At 41.3% G+C, this 13,810-nt stretch overlaps 1 protein-coding gene across 2 annotated transcripts in view; it reads left to right on the top strand.

Moving 5' to 3' along the window:
- The window catches only part of CTDP1 (CTD phosphatase 1), a 193,362-nt gene that overhangs the window by 35,955 nt on the left and 143,597 nt on the right, over positions 1-13,810 (top strand). For both annotated transcript variants that reach the window (XM_090039534.1, XM_090039533.1), the window contains exons 7-8: positions 871-1,037; positions 5,486-6,583. In XM_090039534.1, the coding sequence (XP_089895660.1) occupies positions 871-1,037; positions 5,486-6,583 (1,265 nt within the window). The remainder of the gene's footprint in view (positions 1-870; positions 1,038-5,485; positions 6,584-13,810) is intronic.

The following is a 13,810-nucleotide window of genomic DNA, read 5'->3' as shown; positions in this document are numbered from 1 at the left end:
GTAGATGGTAAATGAATTAACGTTTGAGACTCCTAACATATCTTTTAACAAATCATTTTTATTTAGCCTTCAAGCTGTTGACTCAGGTGAATTCTGAAAATGAAGAAAGGTTCAGAGAGCCAGTCCCACCAAAATAAGATACTTGTAACATAAGAATATCTAAAGTGTTAATAGCAAATTAAATAGCAACATACAGAAAAGATATAAAAGATCAGTACAGATCATCCATATCAAGCAAATTTTTTAAAATGTGCATTTATTTAAAGGCATAATCTTATGGGTATTTGCATGCAATTTAATCTTAAAATTTCTAAGTTCTTAAGTCTTGAAAAGCCTCTAACAGATGGCCAACTTGTTAGGGAAAGGAACTTCTTACCAAGGCTTCAGAAACTAAGTTGCTAAATAGCATTAACTAGGTATGCTTGCAGATGGACAATTCAGCAAGAACTGTAGTTCATGACCAAAAAGCAAACATTCCAAAGTGGACCTGGTTTTATATTTTATGGCTTGGCTAAAATATCAAGAAAAATACTAAATAAGGTCAAAAATGTTCCTATAGGTGCCATTCTAATCAATATGTATATGCCTGTTCTTATCCCCTCTTTAAGCTTTATCTTGTCTAAGATTAGCTTTGTCTGGCATCAAACCACTCAATGTACTTCAAGGTGACCTTGCAACTTTTACCTTAGTTTTTCAATCCATCTTTCTTGAGTTTTCCAAAAATGGTTCATGCCTTGTGACAGTCTCTCTCCTGGTCATTTCTGTCTCCTATGGTAGCCTATAACGTGGATAGTAGTTAATATTCTGATTAGTTGTTCATGTCATTCAGAAGTGTCTTTGGGTAATGAAAACAAACCACTCTTCTTTTAGGAATCTCTTCCCATGTGGGGATTCCATGGTTTGCATTATTGATGACAGAGAAGATGTTTGGAAGTTTGCACCCAATTTGATAACTGTGAAGAAATATGTATATTTCCAGGGGATTGGAGATATCAATGCACCACCTGGACCAAGAGAAGCTCAAATGAGAAAGAAGGGTAACTGTATTATAAATTGCTTTTCCATCATATGTTTACACTGTGGGGTACAGATTGGGGGAAGGGCTTTTGCCAACAGAATTATTTTGGTCAGAGGTGTGACCCAACATAGCTGTGTCAGCAAAAGCCCCCAAGTGCAGATGTAATTTTCCTGGCAGACTTGTTCTCTTGCTGGTAAAGCTTTACCTTGCTGAAGGAAGCAGCAACAGAGTTGGAATCAGCTGTGCTGGTAAAAGCACAGCTTTGGGGTTGTGTACATCTATATTCGGGGACTAGCGCTTACTAACAAGTCCTCAAAGCACTGATGACAAAGGCACTGAGTTAGTTGGGAAGCAAGCAAATTTTAGGCATACAATCTTGTAAGGAAATTTATTGTATTTTGTTGTCTATCAAATGTGTCCCTTTTTGCATTTGAAACAATGTTAGGTTTAGCAGTCTTAAGCAATTTGAAATATGATGGAGAAACAGGGGTGAAAAGCCAGTGCCTGGTAAGTGGCTGAAATGTAACCTACATACATTTATTTATTTACTTGTACTTAATGAGATGTACAGAGAGAGAGAAAGATCCATGTCTCTCAATAGATATAGACATAGATATCTGTGTATCTATATAGTAGCTAGTATAGTTAAACTTAAACAGCATCAGCAGTCTAATTTGTTTAGTCACTCTGTGCACTAATGTGTGAAATCACTATGCTTAACTGGCAGTGTGAATCAACAATCAGTCAAGTTTACATTACTACATTTTGTTCATAAAGGATGGAAATCTCTGCTCATAATTCCTCCCTTAATATTGTTTTTGATGATGCAGAACTAAATAGTCATTTAGATGATAAATCTTTTTCTCTAGTTACAGATAGATTTACAGATTCTTTTTTCTGAAAGGTATTTAAAAACTCATTCTTTTTTCTGCCCTTTGCTTTCTTCATTTAACCTCACTGGCACAATAATAAAGGGATTGATTAGCCCATCTTTATTAGGAGATTTTTTTTTTCAGTTTTTAAAGTGTTCTAAAGTATAATGAAAAAGTGGCAAGTAAAAAATACAGTTGGAGCTTTTAAGTTGTTTTTTGACGAGTTCCAGTATACTTCCATAGCGCAGACTTTCTATATGACCTTGAGATAAATACTTGATTTGTTATTTTTAATGCTATCTCAGAGGGTAGCAATCCCTGGCAATTTTTCTGAGGGTAAGCTAGTACTTGTAACTGGCTGCCACTGCAGGTTCCCAATTTCCTGTTGCCACTCTAGTTGTACCTGCTGTATGCAGAGGGCTGCTCTTTCATTCCTGCCCCCCCGCCCCCAAATGTGCCACCAAAAAGCATGATGCCCAACAATTTGGAGTGGCTAATTAAGTGGCCCTCGTCAGGCCAGAAGTCTCTTGGTCTGCTGTCTGGTACCGTGTAAAGCAGTACAGCCTATTCATTGGTCAGGTTGTCAGTAACTAAACCAGTGCACCCGCCTGGGCTTGCCTGTGTGAGGAGGGTGTGTGAGCATGCAGCAGGACTTAAAACAAGACCTGTCAAAGGGTGGATGAGCTCCCAGTGAGCCTGTGGCCATCCATGCCTAGAGAGGAGGTGGGTGCCACCATGTTACTCTTCCCAAAGAATCATCGACAGTACAAAACAATTCAACTAACCTAGGTGAGTTGTTACAGCATCTTAAGGTGCCCCAATGGTTGCAGCGGCCTCAGGACTAACTTGACTTGAATTAAGTGGCAGTGGTAAATAGATACTGCAGTGGTTTCAGCCCTTGGACAGAGTAAGCTGAGCTGGGGATCTGGCTGATTATTTGTAAAAAGCAGAATGGATCTGATGGCTGGGAAGGAAGCAGGGAATCAGCACCCTTTTAATAAAATGTGGAATGAATTGACCCCTTTGCAGGCTGTAGATTACCTTCTCAAGAGGAATAATACTAATTTGTCTAACAAGAACTTAAGACTTTGGAGGCAACTGGACAACGTGGTGATGAGATCAGTATAAACTGAATTTTTCAAAAGGGTCTAAAGGTGGCTAGACATCACACTTTTAATAAAAGTTGGCCTCCTGATGTCCCTTAAGAGCTCTTAAAAATCCCAATTATGAATATTGAACTTGCACTTAAATGTTTCATCTAATGTGTGTATATATAGACAATTACTGTTTTTACTTAAATACAAAACAGGGTTTTCCCCCATGAGTGCTGGGGGGAAGAAACCCCTCCTCTTACATTTGTTTACAAGGAAATCTCATTTAGTACATTGTCTGTCATTAAGCTGCTGTCAAAAGCAGCATGTGCTCAGTAACAGAAACCAACTCTAAAGTTGATTTAAATAAAGCCAACACAGAGCATGACTTACAAAACATGGCCCATACTGAAGGGAACCTACCTTTTTTAAATATGAACATTTTTCGTATTCCAAGCCAAATCGATTCTAAATCCATGAGTCAGTCAAGAACCATAAGTGGCCCTACAACCAAACAGCCTCCACCTCCACCCCCACCTAGGGCTTCAGATATTTGGCAGGGGAAATACCATGACCACTAAAGGGGTTTTCCTAGTCACTAGGGGTAACCACTTATCTGGCATGGGGTAGTACCTGTGGAGGTAATGTATAGTTAATATTCCACTTGCTACTTGAGTGGGAAGATCTTGGCTTTATGCCTACTTCATAGAAATGGGAGACTCCTCCTTAGCTTTCTCTTGCAGCCTTACAGCTGAGAGCAAGCAAAACTTGGGGGCATCCTAACTCTAAGCTTCTGGGTTTGGGCCTGCACATAGGATGCCTGCCAAAACTGAAGGGAACTTTTTTTTTTTTTGGTAACATTTTATTAGAAAACAGGCAATATCAAACAGATTTAAAAAGGACCCCATCTGAGGTCTCACAAAGGGAATACAAATACAATTTCAAGAAATTGCATAATACTCACTGAAGGGATTTTTTTTTTTTGATTTTTTTTTTTAATATTAAAATATACCATTTTATTAGAAAAACAAACACTATCAAACATTCTAAAGAAGGGGAAATAAAACCCACCTGAGGTATCACAAAATTACTACAAATTCGAATTTACAAAATTTACATAATATTCACATAAGAAAATATCACTTTCAAGTAGCTGGAAAACGCCTTCAGAAATATTGCACCTTTGCTTCTCATATAATTACAGGTTCTGACCAATCCCTCACCCACTCTTGGAGACCCTTTTCCACTTTATTGGCAAACTAGGCACTATGAACACGTTGAGGAAATAAAGGATCCCACTTGGAGTAACACAAGATTAATACAAATACAATGTCAAGAAATTACATACTATTCACATAACCAATGTCGCAGAGGACTTACTGAAGATTCAATTCAGGGAACATCCTACCCTTGACATACAGCAACAGATTGACCCCTTGATATGTAATAGGCAAATACTGAGAAACTCCCACCAACTCTTGCTGACAACCATGCTGTCCCGTAGACTATCTACTCACTGAAGGGAACCTACCACTAAAGTTAGTATAGCCTACTTGTATAAGATATGTGTGGGTGCCCGTCGTGTGCAGTCCCTCTCAGTGGTGATGCTTTTTAAGTTGTGGTGAGCCACTATACTGAGTATATTTTTACTTCCTCTTCACTCCCACAGCTGAGTTGCACCTTTTTTTTTCCCCCCCTTTTCCAATGATGCCTGTTGCTTCACCAGCCTTAAATACCTGGGAAAGTCAGCAAAGGGGTTCCCAAACAGTTCACCCAAAATCTCTCTGTTGCCTCCTCTCTCAGCCTGTTGCATATGATTAGCGTAGCCCTGCCCTCAATGAGATGTTGCTGGGCCAGGCTTCAAATGCTGTTGACTCTGCTGGGGCCAAGCCCAATGGTGGTAAATAATGAACCTTTTGCTTTGGACTAATATTATGCATAGTTCATACCGTATATAAGTAGGTATAAAAGTGCTGCTTAAAGTGTTTATGGAGTACTTGTGCTAAAACTTGCAGCAGTTCTAAGAAACAGTAAAATGCGTTAATGCTGGATGAACTTAGTCTATATATACTATATGCAAATTACTGTAGGCATGTTTATTCACAGGTTAGTGTTTTCAAATTTGTTCCTCACTTCCATGTACTCAGGGAGAGCAGGGTCTGACAGCAAGGTGGGGAAGGCTGCAGGCGGAAGAAGTTGGGGGCAACTGCCCGCCCCCCCCCCCCCCCCCCGCAAATTTATTTTCCCTGCTGTAGCAGTGGGAAGGGGACAAATTTATGGCAACCCCCCAGTAATTAGATTCTGTACCTAAAAAATTATAATAAATATATACATTTTCCATATATAGAATCTAATAGTTAGGGATCATCCGATGTTTAGGGTCATTTTATATTTGAGTAAATAGAGTAATTTGTAGGTGAGAGAATGATAACTTTTTTTTATTGTTTCATAAAAATCTAATTGGAAGGATAAATGGGAAGCTTTTTATTCTTTTTGTGTTTTAGTAAATCATTCTTCAAAAACACCAGAAGGATCAGATACTACAATGGTAACAGGAAAAGATTCTGAAGAAGCAAAGAATGTTGTTACATGTGTGGAAGAGCAAAGTAATGGTCTCAAGAAATCTGCAAAGGAAACTTGTACTACAAATGGTAGTGACTTTGTAAGCAGTGAATCTATCAACTGTGGGTTGCATTCCAACGATAAAGTTAACGTGCAAGATTCCTTAAGTGATACTACTGATCACAAAGCGGACAGTATAGTGACTGATGATTTGGTGACTGTTAAGGAGCCTCAGATTTCACCAGAACAAGATGTTAGGACAGTTCTGGACAAGCAGCAGATCCAAGAAAAGGCAGCAAATGACTTGGACTTTGAACTTTCTAGTGACAGTGAAAGTGATAGTGGTTTAGATGCTAGGAAGTCATCCAGTACTTCTGCCTCAGATAGTGAAAATGAAGAAAAGAGAAGCTGGAAGAAATCAAAGCAACCTACCCAAGATGAAAGTTTCCTGCAAGAAAGCTGCACTGATGTTAGTGGGAGAAAGGACGGTCAAGTGAACCATTCTGGGGATGCAAAGTGTCCATCTAGCATAAATCCTCATGAAAAGACCAGTGATCTTGTAGTGCAAGAAGAAAGTGAACCGGACAGCCTTTGCGATCTAGGAAATGGGTGTGCAGACAAGAAGGAAGCTGAAACAGAGTCCCAAAACAGTGAACAGTCTGGGATTACCATGGGTGAATCTTTAGACCAGAGTATGGAAGAAGAGGAAGAAGAAGATGATACAGATCAAGATGATCATTTAATATACCTCGAAGAGATACTTGTTCGGGTACACACCGATTATTATACAAAATATGATAAATTCTTGAAAAAAGAGATTGAGGAAGTTCCTGACATCAGGAAAATAGTTCCAGAACTGAAAAGCAAGGTGTTGGCAGATGTAACTATACTATTTAGTGGACTCTATCCTACAAATTTTCCCATAGAAAAAACACGGGAACATTACCATGCTACAGCGCTTGGTGCTAAGATTGTGAAGAACCTGATACTGAGTGCTGAAAATCCCAACAAGGCAACTCACCTTATTGCTGCAAGGGCGGGTATGTAAGTGAAATTGATCTAATAACAATATTTTTCTAGTTAAGCTTTTAGTTGTATGAAATGCTAATTGAATACTTGACCACTGTTGGTTTCAATGTAGTTGAGGCGGAACTTGACCTAAAGGAGGGGTTACAAAGTGAAAAGAGCTGGGATTAACTCTTCCCACTTTAGAGGTATTTTGCTGTTTTGTGATCAAGAACTCATCACTCTAATATTGTTTGAGGATCTGTCAGACAGCTCAAATGAAGCATGTGGTGGCTCACTATGACTGAAAGAGTTGATGCTGGGGTGGGGGTTACATGCAGTGGGCACTTCCATATACCATATTCATATTCCATAGAATAGATGGAGTTGGGGACCCTGATGTTTGGATGTACGAGAGTTAAAGCTTCCCATGTAGACAGTTCACAAATTGTGAATGCACAGTATTTGATTTGCAGCCCTAAAATTTAGAGGTGTTCTGCTATAGTTGTTGAAAACATCTTGCTCCAAAACTACTGTGATATTAGTTATTCTTTTTCATCGGCTGAGAATTGAACAATGTTTGTCACACCATTTAGAAATGTTATGGTGTCTTGTACGTAAAACTTACTAGATTTAATTTTTAATTTGCTACTTCAGTTTTCCAGAGTCTAATTCGTAACCTTTTATTTCAAAGGGACTCTGCTTCCTATGAGTACTGGTCTCTCTCATCTTGCAGCATAGCAATCCTGAATATGATCAGGATCAAATATTTCCATTGCAGTTTTTGGCTTAAGATTGAATTTGTTGCGGGATAAAGAGGGATTTGGTGAGGCAAGAGCTAAGAACTTAACCAGAGGTAAACATTTAAACAAAGGGTGGGGAACACTGTAAGTTAGTATTTGAAGCCAGTATACAATTGTGTAACTATATTGTCTATTTACTGTCTTTTCCTTGTGGATGTGAAAAAGCCAACACACCATTTGTAGGAAGATGCTTCCTTAATTTCTAAGAGGCTGTAGAAAATAATGAAAGAAAACTTAAGTATTGATTTCTGAGTGTTTTGTGTTTTTTGGTTTTTAAAAAAAAACAAAAACAAACCCAAACTTTTATGTGCTACTCCTTTTACCTTGCTATTCTAAAAGGCTGAAGGCTTTAGTAAATAATGTGTTGTTCCAATATTGTTTGATGGATTTTTGTGTGTGCGCACACACGTGTGTGTTGGTGGTAAGGGAAAGAGTCCAGTGGAATTGGCTGTTTTCTAGTTTAAGCTTTCTCATTGATGTGCATCTGTACAGAACTTGTGCTTCAACTTCCAACCAGGCTCTTGTTCACTCTGCTGCTACTTGACAAGTTTTTTTGTCATAAGAGCTGTCTGAAGACTTGAAGACATTCATTAGCATGCAATTCAGAAGGCTATTGTGAACTATCAGAGCTAGAAAATTAATCGGTTTAACTGAAAGCTTTATTTTTTTGGAACCTGATGCTTTCTATCCCAACATCCACCAGGAGAGAACTTCCTGTTCCGGTGGCTGTGACACTACATTTGCTCTGAGTACCTGGTTTGAGTTGAACTGTTACGGGTATTTGTTTTGTTGGTTGGTTCAATTCTTTAGATTCTCACCCTTTTACTTACGAAATGTGTGACCACAAGAGTAAATGTGTACTATTAATAATGAATATAGTACTTGAGCTTGTGTGTGTGCATGATTTTTCTGCACATCTCTGGTGACTTTGCAAATTATGAGTATCCAATATCTGTCTATGCACTTGAGCTCTTTTTTTAAATACATTTGTATTAACTTGTTCGTCCAGTTACAAGAAGTGTACTTTTTGTTTTCGAATTGGCTTCCTGCCTTTAGCAGTACTTTATTTTATAATACCCATTCTTAGTTGTATGGCATCTACTTTTATGTCCTGACCCTGATGCATGAATGTGCTTCCTAAACAACTCTTTAAATCTTTCTTTTAATACCCATTTATGCTTTGCCTGTTGTCATCCATCCAGTGATATACAGTTGTATCTGAGTTGAGGGAGGGGAGATCTCTACAGCAGACTTCACAGATCAAACACTTGTTTTGCATGAAACAGTGGTGATGTGTAGGGGGTGCATTTGCACCCCCTGTCAGGCCACACTCCCCACTCAGGCAGTGGGCAGGCGGGAGCGCCGGTGCACCCTCATGAATGCCGGCTGGGGAGTGGGAATGCTGCAACCGCTTCCAAGAGTGCTGGCCATGGGGGACCCTGCCTCCTACCCCAGGTCTCTAACTGGTCGTTGACTAAGGCAGCTCCAGTCGCCCATGGCATGGAAGTTGTGCAATAACTAATGTACCTACAAAATTTTAATAATCACCTTTTTATCCCTTCTCTTGTGTCTTTTTGTTGTTGTTTGTTTCTTAGTTGCACCACATTTCAAATTGGATTGTAAATTCCTGGACAAGAGCAGTGTGTTTGGGCAGTACTTTTTCTAGGATTGCCCTGATGGGCTCTACTGCAATGCAAATGATAGCTCTTATTTATGATGTTTCCTTGTGTACAAAACCAGCATCACATACTAGAGAGCCAGAAAAATATCTTTAAATTCTTTGTAAACTTGGTAGTGGTTTTAAAAAATATGTATACATACAGTGGACCTCAGTACTCCTTGACTTGCTTGAATAGGTAATGTCTGGACATATTCAGTGTTCCCTTGGACAATTACCCTCCTTTATATAATTATAATTTTTTTGATTTAGTAAATGCGGTGTTGTTAAACGATAGCTGAAGAGTAAAGTGTTTAATGCACTTAAAGTGTTTTCAGTGTATAATCTTGTTATGAGCATATGGTACTTTGGGGGGGAAAAAAATACAAGTGGAACTCAATTTCTAAGACTGTTGTATCACAAATGTCTTCGCTGCCTGTGTCCTTCAGTGAGTCATCTACTGCTATCAGTTGTTAATATAAATAATAGATTTAACTTTAGGTTTTAATTATACTAATGTGCTCTTGCATCAGTTGAATAACACGTATTATCACACTGAAAATTAATTCACAGCACTGTATTGGAACAATTTTATGATTGCAGATTAATTCATCTTTCTTTCTCTTATTTTTGCGAAGGCTTTGTGTCTTCCCCAGAATATGCATAAAATTTCACTGATGCTCTTGAGGCTTAATACTAGGAATTGTATTCCAATTGTAAGTAGCTAGCTTTATTGGAAGTCACAAGTCAAATACCAGTACCAAGCTGTCATATCTTTATCAGTATTTGGAAGTTGACATTTTTCTTTTTATTAATGTAACTGTCTTATGAATCCTGTAAATCAGAAAAGAGAACTTTCCCTCCATGGAACTTTGCATGTTTAGATGAGGTCATCTTTTTTACTTGCTTAAGCAGGAACAGTTTGTTTTTCATAACAGTGTAACAAATGCCTGTAACCATGTCAGATGGAAAGGCTGTTTTCTGTAATGTAAGGACAGTCGTGCCATCTTCCTTGTACATACAATGGTGGACTCGTAAAAGTTACACAGTATTCATGAGACTGGAAATTACTACTTTTTTCCCCCTGTAGAAGGCAAGGATTTTTGTGGGTGATATCTTGGACCATCATGACTTCAACCTCACTCCAACACTAGCATTTTTTCCTTCCATCTGTAGACAAGGGTAGTTATTGCTATGTCATCTTGGGCTTATGAGTAGAAATTCTGAGCCAAGGTTTCTGAATTCAGAATTCTGAGTTCTGGTGCAAAGTTGTTTTGTGTGAATGGCCCTTGCAGTACAGTTGGAAGCCTGTTGCACCCCTGGGACTGCTGATGACCCCCAGCATAGCCAGAAGTAAGCGGGGGGGCCTGTGGTGGGAGGGAGTTAACCCAGCTGCAGACTCCTCAGTCTGGAGAAGCACAGGCTCAGGGGTGACTTGGTGGCAGCCTATAAATACATAAGGGTTGTGCATCAGGATCTGGGGAAACATCTGTTCACCAGAGCACCCCAGGGGGTGACAAGGTCCAATGGTCACAAACTCCTGCAAGACCATTTTAGACTGGACATAAAGAAAAGCTTCTTTGCTGTCCAAGACCTGAAACAAACTCCCCCTAGAGGTGGTGCAAGCACCTATTCTGGACACTTTTTCAAGAAATATATTTGGATGTTTATCTTGCTGGGATCCTTTGACCCTAGCTGACTTCCTGCCCTTGGACAGGTGGCTAGACCCAGTGATCTTATGAGGTCCCTTCCAGCTTTAATGTCTATGAAATGAAATTGATACAGTCTGTGTGCTTATGCAGCTGTCTGCATGCCTTTTTGTACTCATTCCGTTGTGCCTGCTGCTAAGTTTCCTGTGTGAATTCTCCAGGTGTATCTCTCTGTAGGTTACAGGTCAAGTTATAGCTCTAGATTTTCTGTAGATTATCTTTCCAAATGTATGGCAGATGTCATCTTGCACCTAGCCATAGTGAACAGCAGTAACAAAAGGAACTGGCTCAGAAGGTGCTGAAATATGGTTTAAACTTTGTTGTTTAATTAATTAAACATTTAGCCAGAGAAGCAGATGCAGGTTCAGAGTATCAGTTGGAATTTTGTCTATTATATTGATATTTGAAGCAATGTTAAAACATTTTTCACCCCCTTGGTAAACCTTTTGGGGCTGCCTCTGACTAACACACAACACAGTAAGTTAGGACAGGTTGGTGGTGTTGCAATATACAGGTTTCCCTCGCCAACCACTAGGGTTATGTTTCTGAAAGTTCCTGTGCTTGGCAAAACCGTGATGCGTAGCCACGGAAAGCTGTGTTTACTTCAGAACTGTATATCGTGGTAGCCAAAACGGTATATAGAATATTAGTCATGGATACTCAAAACTGTGGTTGGCAAGGGAAACCTGTAATTGTAGAAAAGGGCTCTGGTGTGCTGCTTAGGAAAAGTGTTGCTGTTATCCCCAGTAATAACAGCAGACTGTCAATGAGAATTTTTCAAAAGACTTGAATATGTTCTTCTACACATACAGTGAGCTGTTGCAGCCAACTGACCCGAGAATCGTCTGGGTACTATGATGGATCACAAACTTGTGCAAGTCAGCAGTGCAGTGCAGTTCCAAAACAATGCATGCAATTTTGGACTGCTTTAACAAAATATTGCATGCAAGACATGCCAGATGATAGTACCACTACTCAGCACTGGTTTAGGCCACAGCTGGACTAGTTTGTGTTGATCTGGTGTCTGCATTTTAAGAAGGGTGTAGAGAAACAAAGATGACAAGCATTTGGAAGTCAATTCATCTGAAGAAAGCTTAAGAGAACTAAGTATGTTTTAGCTGGAGAAAAGAGATTAAGGAGACTGTATGGGAGGGCAGCTTTCAAATATTTTAAAGGCTTCTATAAAGAAGCAGAAGAGAACTGTTCTTTTGTCATGGGCCTGGACGTGAAGCAAGGGATTGAAACTGCAGAAAAGCAAATTTAGATTAATCTGAGGCAAAACTTCAATAAGTTTTATAAAGTGTGGTGCTTAAAGGAGATTGTGAAATATCTTTCACTGGAGGTTTTCCAGGCTCCTAACAATTTGGGTGCACATTGGTACAACCACAACAATCATCAAATACTTTTTATCAGTATCTTTGAAAAAGAGAAATATCCATATGCAAAAAGAGAGAAAATATCCATATGCAACATTGATAGCAAGCCAAAAGCTGTTGCGGGGTAGGAGCATGTTGTCACGGGGCAGTTCTTCAGTCAGGAACTCCAGAACACATGGATTCCAACCAAGGTTCTGCTTCTGAAGGGCTAGGTCATTTATCTGGGCAAAAGAGGCAAGATAAGCGTGGGCTGTGGTAATGGAGAAACAAAAATGTTTCTCTTTTAACTTTTGAGTAAAACTCATTGTCCTGGCTGCTTGCTTTCTCTTCTTCCTATTTGGAAGAGAATCTTTTCCATCTGGCCTCAGTTTTTGGTTCTCCTCAAAGAATGGCTCCTGTGTTTCTCTCAAATATTGGGGAAAGTGAACCTGGTAATTTAAAAAAGAATGTTTTTGCCATTGCTTTGTTGATGGGTTTCCCACTAATAAGTCTGATAGTTCTAACTACTTTTTCTTCTTCTACAATTTGGAAAGATGATGGACAGCTTCACAAGGGCTGGTAGTTTTCTGTCCACAACCTCTCTGTGGGAAGAAAAGCTTTTCATTAATTCACTCTCTAAAAGCTCTTTAAAACGAAAGCTTTTACCTTCTATAGCAAGCTTGTCCAACATACGGTCCATGGGCCGCCATGCAGCCTGCCAAGCCATTTTACCTGGCGTGAGACGCCAGCTCTGTGCTCCACGGCGGCAGTGGCAGGGCAGCAGCAAGGCAAGGCGGGCAGCGCCGGCCTGCAGGCCCCAGCTGGCAGTGAGGGGAGGGGAGCTGCTTACCCTCGCGGGGCCAGGCTCATCAGTGAGCCGGGTCCTGCTGCTGCTGGGGACAGCATGTGCAGCTTGTTCCCTGGCTCTGCTTCTTGCCCCGGCGCGTGGCCAGGGGAGCTGAAGCATGGCCTGCACCCTGCCCGCATGCGTGGTGGACAGAGACACATGGTGGACAGAGGTAAGTTCCTGCACAGAGCTGAGGGCACCAGGCCGGGCCGGGGTTGTAGGACACGTGGTTGCCGGTGCCCGTGCCCTGCGCTGCCTAGGTGGCCCCATACGGAAGGCCAAGCAGCTGCCATTGGCACTGCCAGCCCACGCCTGCCTCCTCAACCGCCTGCCTGCTTCAAACCTGCCCTGCCCTGCCCTGTCTTGCCCTGCCCTGCCCCATAGCAAGGCGGCACCTGCTCCCCCAGCCAGTCTCCCACTGGGCGCTGCGGCTCTCCGGGCCTGACCATCCATGCGCAAGGCCCTGAGGGGGCCACTTCTCATGTGCTGCTGGGGATGGGAGGAGGCCAGCCGGGTCTGCACCGGCCAGCAGAAGTCGTGGTGGAGCCGTGTGCCGTTTGGGACGTGACAAGTGTGCACTAGTTAGTCCCGAGCAGCACATAGCTGCACCGCCGCTTCTGCTGGCCGGTGCAGACCTGGCTGGCCTTCTCCTGTCTCTAGCAGTACGCAGCTGAAACCAGCTTCTCATGTGCTGCTGTGGAGGAGCCCAGCCGGGTCTGCACCAGCCAGCAGAAGCAGCGGTGGAGCTATGTGCCGCTTGGGACGGGACAAGGCTGCAACTGGTTAGTCCTGAGCATTACACGGCTCCGCCGCTGCTTCTACTGGCTGGTGTAGACCTGGCCGGCCCCCTTCCATCCCCAGGAGCACATGGGAAGCTGGCTTCAGCTGCAT

Source organism: Crocodylus siamensis, chromosome 3, assembly GCF_052110815.1.
Source record: "Crocodylus siamensis isolate JL-2025a chromosome 3, ASM5211081v1, whole genome shotgun sequence".
NCBI lineage: Eukaryota > Metazoa > Chordata > Crocodylia > Crocodylidae > Crocodylus > Crocodylus siamensis.
Note: the sequence above shows the minus strand (reverse complement) of the source record. Positions and strands in the feature narration are given on the sequence as shown.